The sequence below is a fragment of the Salvia hispanica genome, chromosome 5 (assembly GCF_023119035.1).
Source record: "Salvia hispanica cultivar TCC Black 2014 chromosome 5, UniMelb_Shisp_WGS_1.0, whole genome shotgun sequence".
In the NCBI taxonomy this organism is placed as follows: domain Eukaryota; kingdom Viridiplantae; phylum Streptophyta; class Magnoliopsida; order Lamiales; family Lamiaceae; genus Salvia; species Salvia hispanica.
In genome coordinates this window covers 5,370,159-5,387,408 of record NC_062969.1, presented here as the reverse complement: position 1 = coordinate 5,387,408, position 17,250 = coordinate 5,370,159, and the positions used below count along the sequence as shown (strand labels likewise).

Below are 17,250 nucleotides of genomic sequence, written 5' to 3'. Positions count from 1 at the left end.
TTACACATCCTTCTCTGTGGGATCGATCCCTACTTCCCTATACTAGGTTTAGTAAAGTGGTTGAGGGTTTTTTTTGAAGAAGGGGAAGTACTTGTGTGTCCGACGACCGGGATTCCGCATGACCACGAGTTCCTAGACCAAGTGATCTAGTGGACTTGCTGGATCTAGGGAACCTGCTATTTCCTTGTTTGAATATTGCAACACGCACTGCACACACTACACTTGTACCATTCCCGTAGATTCAGTATCCTACGTTCGAACTTGTTTGAAAAATTTTATGAAGCAAAACATCAATCCCACCTCTATGCATGAGTTTGTTCTTCATGATTTCTTATTCTTATTTGAGGACACATAAGAGTCTAAGTTTGGGGGAGTTAACAAACTCGTATTTTAGTGTCATGATTGGTGTGTTGATATGCTTAATTGTTGAGTTTTTGTGCTCAAAATGGTTATTTCCAGCCAATTACTATATGTTTTGGAGTTCACGTGTTTGTTGAGTGTTTTAGGCAAAATAGGCAAAAAAAAATGGGGTGAAACAGGGTCTCACCCGACCGGGTGAGGTTTTGTGCAGAAAAGCCACCCGGCCGGGTGGAATTTAAAAGCCTTGGAGAGTCCAGAGAGCTCGGAAGAAGTCCCACCCGGTCGGGTGATTTTACAATACAACAATTGTACCCGGCCGGGTGGAGCAATTTGGCCTGTGCGACTCTAGAGAGTACCGAAATATTCCCACCCGGCCGGGTGATTTTACAGTACAATAATTCCACCCGGCCGGGTACGTATTTCTGGCGATTTTCTATTTGGAAACGCGATTTTTTGGAAAAAGGGAGATAAGAAAGAAAAGCTAGGGCAACTCTACTCATTCTCTACCGCCGTAAAACACACAAACCATCTCTCTCAAGCACTCTTGGAAGAAGATTGAATATTCAAGCTTCAATTCCTCCGCCAATTGTACTCCGTATCATGTTTTCCATTGTATTCTTTAGTTTAGATTTGTTTTCTTCCATGAATATAAATAGCTAAATTTCTTTTATGTAGAATTCTTGGTGAAGATGCATTGATTCATAGTTTTAATCCAATTGATTTTGTTTTATCTAGCTCTTGTGATTGTTTGGTTTATTCCTGTGCTTTTTCCTGTCAATTGTTTGATCACCAATTGGTAGTGTTAGGGTTTCTTAGAGTAATCGGGAGGTGAAATAATTAATCTTGAAAGAGGAATAATTCACACCTTAATTCAATAAAACTCGGGAGAGTTGAGATTCTGAGTGGGTCTTTAATCTAATTGATCTATTGGGAGTTAAGTCTAAGAATTAGAAGGGGACTTCAATTGTTACACTTAATCTGCGGATTTCTCACCTTGGGAAAGGGTTAAATTTATATCTGTGATTGATTCAGCAATTCTAGAGACTTTAAATGGTAATTTATTTTCAATTGGGTTAGGCTATGAGTTGTGCATCGGATCCTTGAATTCTGCATATTTCTTCATCTCTGTCTGCAACTTGCTTCTTTGTTCTCGTGTTTAAGTATTTTATTTCAATCTCTGAATTTATATGCTTTCAGTAGTTGATAGTTTCAAAACCAAAATTGATCGTCTGGATAGTAGTCGAAATTGGTTCGTGGTACTTAGGTTTACACTTAATTTTCTCTGTGGGATACGATATACTCTTGCTTGCTATTTGCTACAATAACCATGTACACTTGCAGGTATTATTTGGGTAAAAATAAAGTTGAGTCAATTGTTCAATGCAATATATTAGTAAATCAATCCCTATATATTTCGTCAGAGGAAAGGTTAAAAATGGTCTTAAACATATGCCCAATTTATGATTTTGGTCATATACTTTATCTTTTGAATTTTGGCATCTTGAACTGTTGAACATTTCAACTCGGATCACAATTGGTTCTACACTAACATTTCCGTCAATTTTTAAACGTTTTTAATCTGATTTTGACCGATTTTTAAACAGTTTTAACCCGAATGAGACTGTTAAAACCGCCAAAATCGATAAAAATCGGGTTAAAACCGTTTAAAAATTGACAGAAATGTTAATATAGGACCAATTATAATCCAAGTTAAAAGATTCAGGATAAAAAAAATTAAAAGATAAAATATAGAACCAAAATCGTATAGACATAGGACTAGTTTTCGCTCTTACTCCTTCCGTTCTAAATTAGTACATCTAACAGAGGATGCAATCACATTGATTATTGCGACAACAATAGTGGCATAAATTAAAGGCAGAGCACATGCAAAAGGCAACTCTTGATGGTGCGAAGAGGGAACCCTATCTTTTGTGCCAGAAATAGGCGTAACAAATTTATTCAAGTTAGCTACGTGTTGCCAATTCCCGAGTGCATCAGCTCATTTCAATTCGTACGTGGAATAATCCCCGCTCTTCGCGGACCCCACTCTACTGCTTTGTGGTTTCACTTTTACTCCAACTCCCTAGTGCATCAGTCCAAATAGTCCGATTCAACCGTGTTTGTTTAGCTTACCTTGCGCAATCATCTGATACGGCAGTTAAGCACAAAATTTAAGAAATTTGTAGGAGTTATAGGTAAAGGAAATAAGTTGAGTTAAAAAGAGAGATTAATTTTTCATTATTTACAAAAAATTACTCAACTGTCATGAGATTATCTGAACATATATAACATTACTAATTTACAAATAAATAAACATTATTCACAATTAACTACATAACAAAGCAACAAAAATGTAGGGCAGGTTACATTCATAAAACCAATTACTTTAATTATATGAAAATCAATGTCACACTTTATGTGCACTACAGTATTATTTATGTTTACTCTATTCCTTAAAAATTAGTAGTATGTTATGGGAATGATATAAGGAAAAAAAATAATTATAAATAATGTTAATGGACTTGTGTGATGAATTTTGTTAAGATAATAGTATTGTTTTACAGAGAAAATTATAGTAGTAGGAGTAGAACGTAATATTGTTCGATGGTAAAAATGTTTTTGCATCTAAATTTCTTTTGACCAATAATTTATAATTGGATTCAGTGAAATGAATATTTTATGTAATTAGTAATTAATTAAAAAATCTGGTTTGTAATCATTTGATATTTGGGTGAGATCGAATCAAAGTCCCAACCCGCCGGCATTCGCATCTCACACCTATAAATACATACCCCAAATTATTGTTGAGTTTGCCAGTTTCAATAAGACTACCAAAATTCCAAAGACTCCCTAGAATCCCCAACAATGGCTGCGTACGCATCTCGCAGATCCAACGGACCAATCCTGGGATCCACCTCCTATTCCGCCAGAATCAACCCGCCTTCCCCCATAGACATTTACAACCGCTCGCAAAACCGGTCCATCTCCATCACCACCCGAGTCGATAAAAAACCGGCTGCCGGCCCGAAGCGCGCGTGCATGTGCTCGCCCACGAACCACCCCGGTTCGTTCCGGTGCAGCCTGCACAAATCAGTCGCGACCAAGCCCCAAACGCCGCCGTCCGGCAGGCTCAACATGAGGCGCTCCGCCATGAAGAATTCTCTGGTCCGGATTGGCGCCGTCGAAGGGGAATGGGTTCGGAGAGCGCTCGCCGCTTTGATTCGGCCGTCGTCCCATCAGCAGCGCCGCCGCGCCGAGTTCAGGCGCCGCCCGACCCGCCTCTCCGTCGGGTCCTAGCCCGATGTTGTATTCTGAGGCTGCTGAGCGGCGGCTATGACGGCGTCGGACCTTTTTTTGGTAGTCCGGTGGCCGGTGATCCCGATATTCTATTTCGTTATTGAATTAGTTAAATTATACCAGAATTAAATTCTAGTTTCTAATCAACTATCCTATTGTTCTGTTATATCAATGGGATCAATATTATTGTTTTTCATTTCAGGAGAAAAGAACATATTTTTAATTTTAAATTAATTAATATAATGACCGGTAATTAATTAATTACAACCACAACTATTTTATATTTTAAATTTAAACGGCGGTGGAACATAAACACATTTATATTTTGGAGTAAAGATGTGTTGAACCTGCCTTGATCTTACTTGATTCTAAAATATGGAGATCCATATTGAAAATTTGAACCATGGATTCCGTTGCCCAATTATTCGTTCCTAATAATTTCAATTTTCAAGAGACGGTAGTAGTTAATTAGATCATTCCCTAAATTGTCTTGGGAGAAATTGGATAAAATATTGAAATTACAGTAGCGAGTTTGCTAGCTAGCATTGTTTATGGGCTGTCGATTAATGATAACATTATTTGCAAATAGCATTTTATCTTTTCTGACTGCTATTGCTTTTTGTAGAGGTGATGTGACATTAGTGCATATCTATATCTATATGCTTAATGAACTGTTGATAAGATAAGGTTGCGAAAGCGAAAGGCCACTAGAGTTGGTCAAGTAAGAGACGAAAAATTCAACGTTGCATCTTTATTATCATTAGGTATTTTAAATTCAATGTATATATGATATGCTGAAGTTCATAGGCATAAATCAGTGAATCGAGTCCGTCCATATAAGTAAAGCACACGCATCATGTATCCACGTGGCACATTATTTAGTTTTTTAATTAATTAGAGCATAGTTCATTGTAGGGTTTATATGGTCCAATGAACTGTATGGTCCAGTGAAGTGTATCAGTATGAATCTGAATTTCAACGACATATTCCAAGTACCCAAAGTAGCGATATGATATATCTCCATAAAAAGGAAATGTTGCATGTTCAAAATTCACTATACACCAGTACATAGTAATTTGTTCAATGCTAGGTGAATCTTCTCTTGAGGCACAACGGTGGATTCTTTTGTATATTACTTACTCTATTATTTGTGTGATTTTATTCTTTAGATACATGACACAAACTAGAACCGCCCTTAAGTGTCTATTTTATTCACTTTTTTTTTAACATTTTGTAAAACTCATTCCTATTCAAATTGAGATATTTATTAATGGCATGCGAAAAGAGTAGTATTTAGCAAGGCCGGTCCTTAATACTAGTAACTGCTCCAAAGGGATTAATAAGAGACTCAATCTAATCCAATTTATTCCAACATAATCCGTTGTCGACACGGACAATAACTTAAAAAAGGAAGTTGTGATTAGGTGAGGTGGGTGCCTCACGGTATTGTCAGCCACTATTGTATTGATAATTGAAGAGATGATGATCAAGTTGTGGTGATGTGGGTTCCATTTCGATTTTTATGGTTATGACCATCAATTTCTCAAGGACTAATTTTAAAGTCCTATACAATTAAGTTCATTTAACTACCATGCTAATATTGTAGGAGTATATTAAATAACATCTTTATAAAATCTCAAATTACATTATTATATGATCGAAACCCACGATCGACGAATCTATGTCTAATAAAATATGAAAATCCAGCAACATAATTCACAAATTTGGTTGATGAGTTGATATATAACATCTACGGCAATCCATGTGATGATGTATTAGTATTAGATAAACCTGACAACTTGAAACAGCTTTTGATTGCGATTTTGTTCCTTTCCAAATCAAACATATGATATCTAATTTTATGCACATATCTTTTACTACTATCTTTTAGCAGCGCCTAATGCTTACAAATTCAATACTATTATTAGATGCATGCATCATGCTTGCGTGCTCTACTTTAGCATTTACTTTATTTAATGAATAATACCACTATGGTACTTCGACGGAGTTCATCTTACATCTAATTTAATTAACTGGTGAGTTTTTGCTTTCTTATTTATATGAATCCCAAGGATTTAGAATGTTTGGATGGATTAAGGGTGATCCAGACACAGTCCTCCGTGCTAATTAGGATGCATGAATAAAAGTTCGGTTACTTTAAAAATTACTCCCTCCGTTCCATTTTAGGAGTCCCGGTTGAATTTAGCACGGGTATTAAGAAATGTGAAGAAAAGTTGGTGAAAAAAGATAGTGGAATGTGGGTACTATTTTTTTATATTAGTTTTATAATAAAATGTGAGTAAGAAAAGGTTAGTGGAATATGGGGCATAATACTATTTATGGAATATTCTAACTGAGACTCCTAAAGTGTGATACCTAAAAATGGTAAACCGGAACATCTAAAGTGGGACGGAGGGAGCAGTACATAACTTTAGATTGCAATACAAAAAATTGCTAAGAAATTTATCCGGGGAGTTTAAGAGGTTCCATTTTAAGCAAAAGAAAAGATAGTATGCTGGAAAAACTAATTTTCAGAAATAGTACTACAATATATAGTAATAATAACTAATTCCTTTTACGTTCAACAAGCTGGAATAGCTCAGTTGGTTAGAGCGTGTGGCTGTTAACCACAAGGTCGGAGGTTCAAGCCCTCCTTCTAGCGGTTTTTTTAACTCTTTGTTTAATTGGGAGAATATTTTATTATGAGTATTAAAACTTACTAATTTTTATTTGATAACATTAAATATTGACACTAAATTTTATGAGTGCGAATAAAGATTGTCTCCTAATGAATCAAACTAATATTCATATTAAATATATTCAATGATACAAAATATGAATAAAATGACATAAATTATGTATCCCAATTTAGATCTCGATATATTAGTATAATATTACTCACTTTGTGCGTACGTTTAGTTCCCCCCAACTAAGTCTTAAGTCTTAACTTATCAGCTAACATTAGGTTTTATGCACTTGATCCGAAATTGGGACGTGAGAACACTTGGATATAGTGTATCTGTTTTAATACGGAGTAATAACTAATAGATTATAATTAATAATAATATATTGAAAAATAGAGTTAATAAATTTTGATGAGGAGTATAGTTGAATTCAATTTTAAAATACATGCATTTGTACACAAATTTTTCCTTAATGTATTACTACTAGAAGACAAATACTTATATTTCAGGTTCATTAATATTGCAACATAAAGTTATTTTAAAGATTTGTAGTAGCAGATTAAAAATACTCTTTCAAAGCTGCACTTTGAAATGATTTTTTTTTATTATTATTTTGTAAAGTATTCTGTCAAAGATCAAAATCTTGCTTGTTGAAGTTAATCACCGCAACTCATATTTTCTACTAGCAGTATATTTTTGGATGTCGTTCATTGAATATATGTAACCTCAGCAGTAGTTAAGATTAGTTAAATCATATATTAAGATAATATTACAAAATTCTAAAATAAAAGAAAAAAAGTAATCTGGTAAGAAATTTGAATGAACGATGTCAAACGGTCCTCCTGCAATCTTGGAGCACAGAGAAATGCGGTCCCTCATTTTCCTTTTTGTCCCTTCATAACCTTCTTCACAAAATTTTCGCTCTGTTGCTGCTTCACCATTTTCATTTGCTTCAAAAAAATCTAAGTAAAAAATTTACCTTTTCTCGTATCTCTGCAACCGCATGATCTCGTTCCACAAACCAACAAATTTCTTGATTTTCCATGAAAATCACAAGAAACTTTTGAAAGGTTTGAATAAGAGTGCGCGCGTTTTTGCAGATAATTATTCCCTCTCAAGGGAAAAAAAGGTGACCAAAAAAAAACACAGAGAAAAGATTGTATCTTTGTTATCTTCGTGTATGTTACATCAAACCCAACACTTGGTTATTTTGTGGGATTCCGGAGCCTTAATCTCAGCTTTCTGGGGTAAGGATTGAGTTCTTAACATTGTACATTTACTTTATTTAATTTGGGTATTAGGTTTTTGCCCTAATTTGGATTGATGCATTTCAAGAATCTTGTCTCAATCAAATTATTAGGGTTAGGGGAAATATCGAATTTGGGAATTGCTAGAGGTTAGTGTTTAAATTTTGGTTTCACGATGGAGAACCAAAGTGAAAGAGACAAGGGCGTTCATGGCGATAAATGGCGAGAGCTAATTGCGAGGCATAATATCCAGAGACCTTATAATAGCCATAGACCTTATGATATAGATACAGTTGCATTCATGTCCATGGCTCAGAAACTGAAAGAGGATGGCAATAGGCTTTTCCAAAAGAGGGATTATGGGGGTGCCATCTTAAAATATGAGAAATCGATCAAGTTGCTCCCGGACTTCCACGCGGATATGGCGTATCTCAGGAGCAACATGGCCGAATGCTATATGCAGTTGGGCGTTCCTGACTATCCGAGGGCGATACACGAGTGTCACTTGGCTCTTATGGTCATCCCCAACTACTGCAAGGCCCTCTTGAAGAGAGCTAGGTGTCATGAGGCTTTGCAGAGGCCTGATTTGGCACTTAGGGATATTAGATTAGTGTTGAGGTCGGAGCCGAACAATCTCATGGCTTGTGAGATTGAGGAGAGGTTGAGGAGAGTGTTTGAGAGGCAGGGGTCGAGGCTTTGCGATATCCCCGTTGATTTGGTTCCAACGCCTGATTACACTGATTCGCCTTCTTCAAGTTCGAGTGAGAGCAGGGGAGGTTATAATGAGAGAGAGTTGAAGGGAAAATTTGAGGAACGAACTGCTAGTTCGATCTTTATTAGGGCGCCTGCTAGTAGTCGAGCTGAGAAGAATTCGGAAGACAAGGTGGTTGTTGAGGTAGAGAAACTTAGGAGTAGTGAAGAGGAGGAGCTGAAGAGAACAGTGAAGTTAGTGTTTAAGGAAGACATTAGATGGACTCAGATTCCTGTCAAGTGCGATATTTTGAAGCTGAGGCAGATCATTGCTGAGCGATTTCCTTCCTCAAAGGCCGTCATGATCAAGTATAAGGATCAAGAAGGAGATATGGTGACAATCAGCACTACTGAGGAGATGAGGCTGGTTGAATCGTCTGCAGATGATGCCTCGATAAAGCTTCATGTTATTGAAGTCAGCCCAGATCAAGATCCGTTGTTTAGGAAGTTGAGGCAGGAAAAGATGGAGAAGAAGCAGGCGAGCACAAGTGGAAAGGAGGCGAAATCAAAGGAGATGACGCGTAGTGAATCAAGTTGTATCAGTGATTGGATAATTCAGTTTGCTCAGTTCTTCAAGAACCATGTTGGTTTTGACATTGATGCTTACATAGATCTCCATGAGCTGGGAGTGAAGCTTTACTCGGAAGCAATGGAAGAGACGGTCACTAGTGACGAGGCTCAAGGCCTTTTCACTGTTGCTGCAGATAAGTTCCAAGAGCTGGCTGCTTTAGCCATGTTCAATTGGGGCAATGTCCACATGTCCAGGGCGAGGAAGAAAGTGTACTTCACGGATGATTCGTCCAGGCAATCTGTGCTCGAACAAATCAAGACTGCTTTTGATTACGCGCAGAAGGAGTTCAGCATAGCAGGAAAGAGATATGAAGAGGCTTTGAAAATCAAACCAAATTTCTATGAGGCTGTTCTAGCCAACGGGCAGGGGCAGTTTGAGCAAGCAAAGCTTTCTTGGTATTATGCTGTCGCGACAGAGGCAAATATAGAGTCGTGGCCTTCGGGAGAAGTTCTTATGCTTTACAACAATGCAGAGGAAAACATGGAGAAGGGAATGCAGATGTGGGAAGACCTGCAAGAGCAGCGTATGGCTGAGCTCCACAAGGAGAATAACATTGAAAGTTTATTGCAGAGAATGAATCTCGATAACTTGTTCAAACTGGTATCCGCAGACGAACTGGAGGAACAGGCTAACAACATTAGATCCCAGATATTCGTATTGTGGGGTACCATGTTGTACGAAAGATCGGTCATGGAATACAAACTAGGACTTCCTGTTTGGCAAGAATGTTTGGAGGTCTCTGTTGAGAAATTTGAACAAGCTGGAGCTTCTTCGGCTGACATTGCTGTCATGATCAAGAACCATTGCTCTAATGACACAGGATTGGAATGTAATGTACAACTATTATCATCTTACAGTGAGAAAAATTCTTCCTTTCGTGGATTCTTAATAGTTTACCTATTTTTACTCCGTTCCAGGTTGTGGTTTCAACATCGATGAGATAGTACAAGCATGGAACGAAATGTATGAAGCGAAAAAATGGCAGAGAAACATCTCTTCCTTCCGATTGGAGCCACTTCTCCGAAGACGTGTTTCAAAACTTTATACTGCCCTCGAAAGTGCATAAAAGAATGTGTCCACAGAAAGTATAACATATTACTCAACTGAACAGCTTCATTGGGCGGCTTATATCTCATACATCGAGAGTAAGAGCTTTCATCCATCTTGGCCCTTTTTTGTGCTATTTACTGAAATATGCAGAGCTTAGAAACATGCTACTATCAAATGTTGATCATACTTAAGGGATTTCAGTGAATAAAAACTTGCATGATTAGGTCTTAATTATAGATTAAATCTTACTCAACCATTCAACAAAAGTAAATTTGTATTTTAATGGCAACATTACATATTTAGCTAACTGTTTTATGGTGTGGTTATATTTGCATCTATACATTTACATGTTTATTGATGTTCATTTGCAAAGGTCTTTGTTCATTGTCCAGGAACAGAACGTTGATCGTGCTCGTTTTGGGTAATGAGAGCAAGATGCGACGACAGAGTGAAGCCTAAAAGTGTTGCAGAGATCAAGTGATGCTTTTTTTGCTAAGAGCATTGCATTAATTAAAATTGATTTTTTTAATGCTTTCGGTGTTATATACGTTTCTCTGCATTTCCAGTGGGGAATTATCATAGACTGTGCTTCTCTATCAGACTTGATGTCTGTTTCATGTATAGAGGTCATTCCGAATCATGACATTTTTTCTGTATATTTAAAATATGCATCTTATTTTTCATTTCTTGTCTCAATATTGGCTTGGACCTCCATTCCAATTAGTCCAAGTTCAAGTAGAGAATATTACTCCTTATAGACATTGAATGAGTCTAGTTTATTTAATATGCGGTGATAGAGAAACATTAACCAAAGGAAATGTTGTAGAGGCGCATGACACAATTTTGGAAGGTGGGAATTTTAAGCGAATACGGATTTGAGATGTTTTTTTTTAATCAAGGACATAAAATGGGGTTAACCCTAATTTCTTTATTGACAATTCTAAGTATAATTTTGAGTTTGAGGTAATAAACTAAACAAACAAAATACTAGTATATAACTCGACAAAAATAAAGTGTAGAGATTTAAAAAAAAAAAAAACTTAAATATCTTTAACCGAAGACTAAACAAGAAGCACACACTATATCTGATTTGATTGTATGATTCATAGGCCCAATAAGTTACATAAAGTCCAAACCACGGTATTGTTTGTTTAGCCCAAACTTGCAACTTTAAAGACTATATATATAGAAATTGTTCACGCGATTTGTGTTGCAACTACAGTCTACAAACATCGCAGTGAGCAGAGAGAGAAGAGAGAACAGAGGAAAACCCTAGGCGCCATGGCTGATGAAGATTATGATATGGATGGAGGGTTCGTAAACGTTTCGATTTTTTTCAATTTTCTACTCATCCTAAATGAACCAAAAACATTTATCAATCAAAATTAGGGTTTTATTAAGCTTACGAAAAATAAACTAAATTAAATAACCCAAACGTTTTGATATTCAATAGGTACGAGGATGAGCCACCGGAGCCCGAGCTCGATGTGAGTTCTAACTCTGTATTTTTGTTAATCACTTTTCTCTGATTACATAAATAATTGTAATAACCGATTATGTTGGTTTTACCATGTTTTTTGCAGGAAGGAGCAGAGGTTGAGGAGGATGACGCAGCTGAGGACATACCGGACGCCCTTGAAGGCGAGGGAGAGGAGAAACAGGAACAGGAGGGGGTGGAACGCCCGCGGAAAACGTCCAAGTATATGACCAAGTATGAGCGGGCGAGGATTTTGGGCACGCGGGCGCTGCAGATTAGGTTCGCCTTTCTAGGGTTTTTTGAGTTCTTAGCGTGTGCAAATTTATTTTTTTTGCGATAATTAAGTGACATTTGTGTGTGTTCATTGGCAGCATGAATGCTCCTGTGATGGTAGAATTGGAGGGTGAAACTGATCCTCTAGAGGTAAGGTTATGCATATGATATGTAGTTAATTATTCTTTTGGTTTGATTTATTATGATTTGAATTTGAATTAAATTTGGATAAGTATTCAAAACTGAATTATGATATAGGTTAAGTTAAAGTACCCATAATTGAAGAAGTGAGTTGGAATATTCACAAATAGTTTAAGATTAAGGTTAGGGAAGATATAGCATAAGTAGTGATTTTGAAGATGAAAATAAATTGTGGCAAAGTGAAATTCTGTTGACATCCAGCTTATGTGAGACAGTTGAAGTCCAATTAATAGGTTGGGGATTTTTACCATTTTCAACAAGAGAAGGACTGCATCTTCTTTTGTTCTACTCAAACTTTACATATCCCTAGATTGTAGTGTTGTAATATTGTCATTTTTTAAAGCAAGCCCCTGTTGTTGTTTTTTCTTTTTGCTGTTAGTTGATATTCTGGTTTTGAGTTTGTAAGATAATTAATCCTGACTGATAAAAAGTTAGGATAGAGTTATTAGACTGTTGTAAGAGTGTCTCATGAGAAGATTATCATATTGCTACAGATTTCTGTTGTAATATGGTTGTTTCGCAAGGCAAGTTTCTGTTGCTTTTTTTACTGTTATTAGACACTCGCAAACCAGTTTCAGTCTCTGGTCCTTGTTTTCTGTTAGTCTCTGTTTGAGGTTGATTTAACATGTAAGAAGAATTCAAAAGCTTGAATTGTGATGCTGTTTGTCTGGTGGCAATGTGGTAGCAGTTTTTTCAATCTTTTCCCTGGCCGTCTTTCTGGAGAGCATCACAATGTTCTATAATAAAATTGTTCTGAAGTTCTTTTTACTTAGATATTTACCTGACTTTGTGCTACACATAGATTCCTGAAGCTTTACAGTATGTATATCATATTTAATTCACAGTTTTATCTCTTAATTGCTCACCAGGATTTATATGAGTTGTTATGATAGGGTGCATATCAAATTAATGACACATGATTGTTAAAAGCAAATCATAACTGTGATAAATATAGTTCACTGCTATTTTTTACTAGTAAGTGTTATGATGGTCTGAATGTGTTTCTCCTTTTTAAAGTGATGAACATTGCTAATTTGGTTTTGATGTATGTTGTCCATTCTACATTCAGATTGCAATGAAAGAGTTGCGAGAGCGAAAAATACCTTTCACAATCCGTCGTTATCTCCCTGATGGAAGGCAAGATTCTTTTTATTTTAGCAGAAGTTCATCCTCCTTACCTTTCTTCGGTTTTAGTTATTAATTGTCTAATCTTAATGGGATAACTGCAGCTATGAAGATTGGGGGGTTGATGAATTAATCGTTGAGGACTCCTGGAAAAGGCAAGTTGGAGGCGACTGAAACAACTGTTCATCTGTAAAGATATTTGGGGTCTGTTTTTTGAATCGAAGCAGGAACAAAACATGTGATTGAACCAAATCTAAGCCGTGAGGAGATATTGATGTCTGTTATTAACCTAATCTATCTTCAAATTGATGTTTGAAACTTTACCAGCTATCCTACTAAGGAATGTTAACTCTTGATTTTCAGATGAATCTAAAAGACATCAGTACATCTTAGGTTCTTGGGTTTTTTATTACTGTTCTATAGGATTAGGAGAATTTTATTATTTGAGGGATCATTGCGTTAATAGTTATCAATTGTATTAATTGAGGGATCGCATAACAAGGTTTAATTGAAGAAAATATGCATGTTCCTGTGAAAAAAGTTCGTTGAGTTTCTTAGGATGTTATTATGTGAATCAACAGATATTAAGATGATATACTAATTAATGCATTAAACTATAAAAAAGGTGATCTAGTCCAAACTTTAAGAAAATTTAAATATTAAATATTATAATATCAGTATAAATAAATATGATCTAATTTAAATTAAAAATTATCTACAAAGTGAAAATAACCTGATTTTTAGCTAAATTGAGAAATGAGATGCAATATGGGCTGATCATTTAGCTAAATTGAGAAATGAGATGCAATGTGGGCCACTAATCCACAAGATTAACAAAATGTCAACAAATACCACATTATGTCAATAAGGGGGTATAATTGTCTTTTCATTAAATTGTGTTTGAAATCATTTTCTAAAATCCTCTCTAAAACTCTAGCTGCAAAGTCTTCAAATCTTCAACATTCATATCTTCAAATCTTCAACATTCAAATGTTCAAATCTTCGAATCTTCAAATCTCTTCAAATCTTCAACATTCAATAAAATAACACTTATTAAAATGTCAACAACTAAAAAATACTAACACTTACAATTCACATATCAATACCGAGAATATCAAATGTCAACAACTCGTATTAAAATGTCAACAACTAACAAATAACACTTACAATTCACATATCAATATCGAGAATATCGAATGTCAACAACTCGTATTAAAATGTCAACAACTAACAAATAACACTTATAATTCACATATCAATACCGAGAATATCGAATGTCAACTACTTAAAAATAACACTTATAATTCACAAATTGAAAAAATCACAATTCGCGCTTCTAATCAAATTAGCATTTCAATCTCCCAACGCTATGCGAAAACACAAAATTAGATGAAGCAGCATACTTAATTTGCTCTTCTAATCAAATTAGTTTTGAATTGTGAATTAATATAACCAAATGACTAATTTCTGTTTTTTCAAAATTCAGTGAAAACAAATCAAACAGTTGAAATTTCAAATTAAAAAAATCCTAATTCACGCTTCTAGTCAAATTAGCTAACGAAAACATAAAATTAGATGAAGCAACTTGATTAGCTCTTCTAATGATATTATCATCTGAAATTCGACAAAAAAAAAGTGAATCAGAGCGAGAGAGGAACGAAGCAACCGACCTAGGAGAAGTAGAAATAGTCAAAATCTTTGAGAAGAGATCTCAAAGATCACCGGAGGCGATGAGACAACCGGAAAAGATCGAGAAAATCACACGGATCCGATTCCGGTGACAACACTGAAAAATACATGAGAGATCCCTGCTCCGAAACCGATAGATCGGACATGTGCTGGAACATCCTCAGATCGGAGGTGCGCCGCTTCGATTCCGACGTTGACAGAGACATCGCCTGCGGCGTGATCGATCTGGCGAAAGAGAAATCGAAGGAGATTCACGGCAAGCTTCAGCCGCAGCGTCACTTGATGCGCCACGACCTCCGCCGCGTCGCCCCGCCGGAATCGCCTAGCTAGACAACTCGCATCTTCTGCCCTTGCGGCGCCAGTAGCCTCTGATTCCTCGGTAGACGGTGGCGAAACGCCTTCCATTAGCTAATTGGTCGAAGATTTGGTGAAGGCGTTGCTTTAATGGAGGAAAATTGGGAATGGAATTGGAGTGCTGGAAACCACCCGTGTTTCATTTGTTTTTAACTTAAATTATCATTCTGCCCTTTCATAATTAATTACTCTAAAGTATTTTTCATGTGGCAAAATCTGGACCACTCATTTAATAAAAATGAGTGGCTAATATTGCATCTCATTTCTCAATTAACCTAAAAAATCTCAATTGATCATGAACCTCTATATATATACTCTATATATATATATAGAGGTGTATATATATATATATGTTTTTAAGATAACTTTTTGGCAAGCATCCCCACCACATTGTACTTGTCTAGCAATTCACGTGCTACATGAAATTTATTACTACAAAATTATACTCCCGCATTTCCCATTAAATGTTTCATATTTGATCTGCGTGAGTTTTAAGAAATTTTTTAATTTTATTAGTAAAAGTGGATAGCAAAAAGGTAATGAAGTGTGAGTCATATTTTTATACATTAGTTTTATAATAAAATATGAGTGATAATAAGTCAGTGGAATGTATGATTAATTACTAAAAATGATAAAAATAAAATATATATTTATTAAGGATTATTTAAATAAGAAAATATGGAATATTTAACTGGGAACGGAGACAGTACCATTTGCATCAAACATCAAGAAATGCCAAGTTTCCAAACTTTTTTATCGCATTAATGGTCCCATAAGGCATTATGAAATTTATGATAATTAAATTGAGCATGAGAGATATCATGCAGTCTCTGCACTGATTTTCTTCTGACACTTCACATGCAATGATATAGGAGTAATAACTTTCAGATACCTCAACCGCTAATGTTGTGTTTTGTAGTAACACATTTTCTATGATGCCTTGTCAAATTAGATTTGTGTATTTTGGATGCAATAAACTAATATCCAATCTATGTATTTAGGTGGCGTTTAATTTATACTACTATCATAGAATGGGTTGATGCATTATAAGATCGATCAATTGAAGAATAAAATAGTTACATAAGCTTAAAAATTATCAAATACTACATTAAAATAAATGAGGAATTCATCTTGATTATCTCAGCGATAATTGCAATAAAAATCTGTCTCATATCTTTTAAATTTTAAATTTCAGTTCACTAAGTTTTGATTTTTCAGATTTGCAAAGAGATTTCCGTCTCAATCAAATCTAGTGTGGCTCTTACGACATAAGTGTTAATATGATATTGTGGATAACTAATGTGAAAGAGTTGTCAACGTGTTAAAAAAATATAGTTTAATATTTTGGATTCACAGATGTGTGGGTTAGACACGCAGATCTGGGTGTCACTGTCAGGTTCATGTGTGTAGGTGCGCCAGATGTAGAGATTCAAGTGTTAGGTCTTGTAGCCAAGTCCGAATGCAAGTCGGGTGTACGAGCCAATGCGCAGATTCACATGCCGGGTGCATAGGTGCCCCATGATATCTTTTCATTCCGTTCAAAATTTGACTGATATAAATTAATAATTTTAGTGTTAATTATCTCTCATTTTGATCAATTTAACCTATACTATATTTAAACCAAACACCCCTTAATTTCAAGATAAAATTAGATAACTGAAATTGCGTAGAAGATTATGATCATTTGCATACCCGTAGTCAATGACTCGATATATTCTTTTTTTGCTTGATCTTTAATCCAAGGAAATTCTAACGATCAATTCAAAAACATTATATAGGTTAGTTGAAAAAAAAAAGTCACCAGCTCTAATCAGATTTATATTTTCACATTTTAATAATTACTTGCATTAATATCCTAAATTTTTCCATTTCCTTGAAAATTAGATATCCCCAAAAAAATTTCACAAATACTTTGATATGATTTTTCTTTCATTGCATTGGAATTATTTCAGAGAAAACTATTATCAGATCTTGTAGAAATTGTATCACAAGATTTTTCCGGCTGCCGAAAAATTTATGGTGCGTCTATTTTGCTATATATATAAAGCGTTCACAAAATTAAAATTTAGTGATTTCGTTTTGCAAAAATAACCGAAAATTATTACTCGATTTAAGAGTTAATTATATGGAATAACGAAAACCCATAGACCATTGACTGCTAAGAGCTAACTA

At 35.4% G+C, this 17,250-nt stretch overlaps 3 protein-coding genes and 1 non-coding gene across 6 annotated transcripts; all 4 read left to right on the top strand.

Moving 5' to 3' along the window:
- Positions 1–3,225: 3,225 nt before the first annotated feature.
- On the top strand, positions 3,226–3,657 carry LOC125189271. The gene has a single exon (XM_048086564.1). It carries the CDS (start codon positions 3,226–3,228, stop codon positions 3,655–3,657), a length of 432 nt encoding a protein of 143 aa, XP_047942521.1.
- Positions 3,658–6,245: 2,588 nt separating this feature from the next.
- TRNAN-GUU lies at positions 6,246–6,319 on the top strand. The gene has a single exon. It is a non-coding gene; the product is annotated as a tRNA-Asn (tRNA).
- A 1,102-nt stretch (positions 6,320–7,421) lies between these two features.
- LOC125187797 (protein PHOX1-like) lies at positions 7,422–10,642 on the top strand. 3 transcript variants are annotated; one of them, XM_048084436.1, is made up of 4 exons: positions 7,422–7,588; positions 7,702–9,738; positions 9,827–10,054; positions 10,352–10,642. In XM_048084436.1, the coding sequence occupies exons 2-3, from the start codon at positions 7,764–7,766 to the stop codon at positions 9,973–9,975; spliced, it is 2,124 nt and encodes a 707-aa protein (XP_047940393.1). In that variant the 5' UTR covers positions 7,422–7,588; positions 7,702–7,763; the 3' UTR covers positions 9,976–10,054; positions 10,352–10,642. The 3 variants fall into 3 exon arrangements, with proteins under 3 accessions (XP_047940393.1, XP_047940392.1, XP_047940394.1); XM_048084435.1 differs by having other exon boundaries at positions 7,422–9,738; XM_048084437.1 differs by having other exon boundaries at positions 7,422–9,738; positions 10,333–10,642.
- A 532-nt stretch (positions 10,643–11,174) lies between these two features.
- Positions 11,175–13,427, top strand: LOC125186257 (DNA-directed RNA polymerases II, IV and V subunit 6A-like). The gene is made up of 6 exons (XM_048082609.1): positions 11,175–11,272; positions 11,413–11,446; positions 11,543–11,715; positions 11,808–11,859; positions 12,980–13,047; positions 13,140–13,427. Exons 1-6 carry the CDS (start codon positions 11,241–11,243, stop codon positions 13,207–13,209), a joined length of 429 nt encoding a protein of 142 aa, XP_047938566.1. The 5' UTR covers positions 11,175–11,240; the 3' UTR covers positions 13,210–13,427.
- Positions 13,428–17,250: the final 3,823 nt, after the last annotated feature.

What these genes read in the sequence shown, in the direction of transcription:
- LOC125189271 (XM_048086564.1), top strand. Translation starts at nt 3,226, where the DNA reads ATGGCTGCGTACGCATCTCGCAGATCCAACGGACCAATCCTGGGATCC.
- LOC125187797 (XM_048084436.1), top strand. Translation starts at nt 7,764, where the DNA reads ATGGAGAACCAAAGTGAAAGAGACAAGGGCGTTCATGGCGATAAATGG. An exon ending in TAATGACACAGGATTGGAAT is followed by an intron (nt 9,739 to 9,826) that starts GTAATGTACAAC and finishes ACTCCGTTCCAG; the next exon opens with GTTGTGGTTTCAACATCGAT.
- LOC125186257 (XM_048082609.1), top strand. Translation starts at nt 11,241, where the DNA reads ATGGCTGATGAAGATTATGATATGGATGGAGG. An exon ending in GTGAAACTGATCCTCTAGAG is followed by an intron (nt 11,860 to 12,979) that starts GTAAGGTTATGC and finishes TTCTACATTCAG; the next exon opens with ATTGCAATGAAAGAGTTGCG. An exon ending in CGTTATCTCCCTGATGGAAG is followed by an intron (nt 13,048 to 13,139) that starts GCAAGATTCTTT and finishes GGATAACTGCAG; the next exon opens with CTATGAAGATTGGGGGGTTG.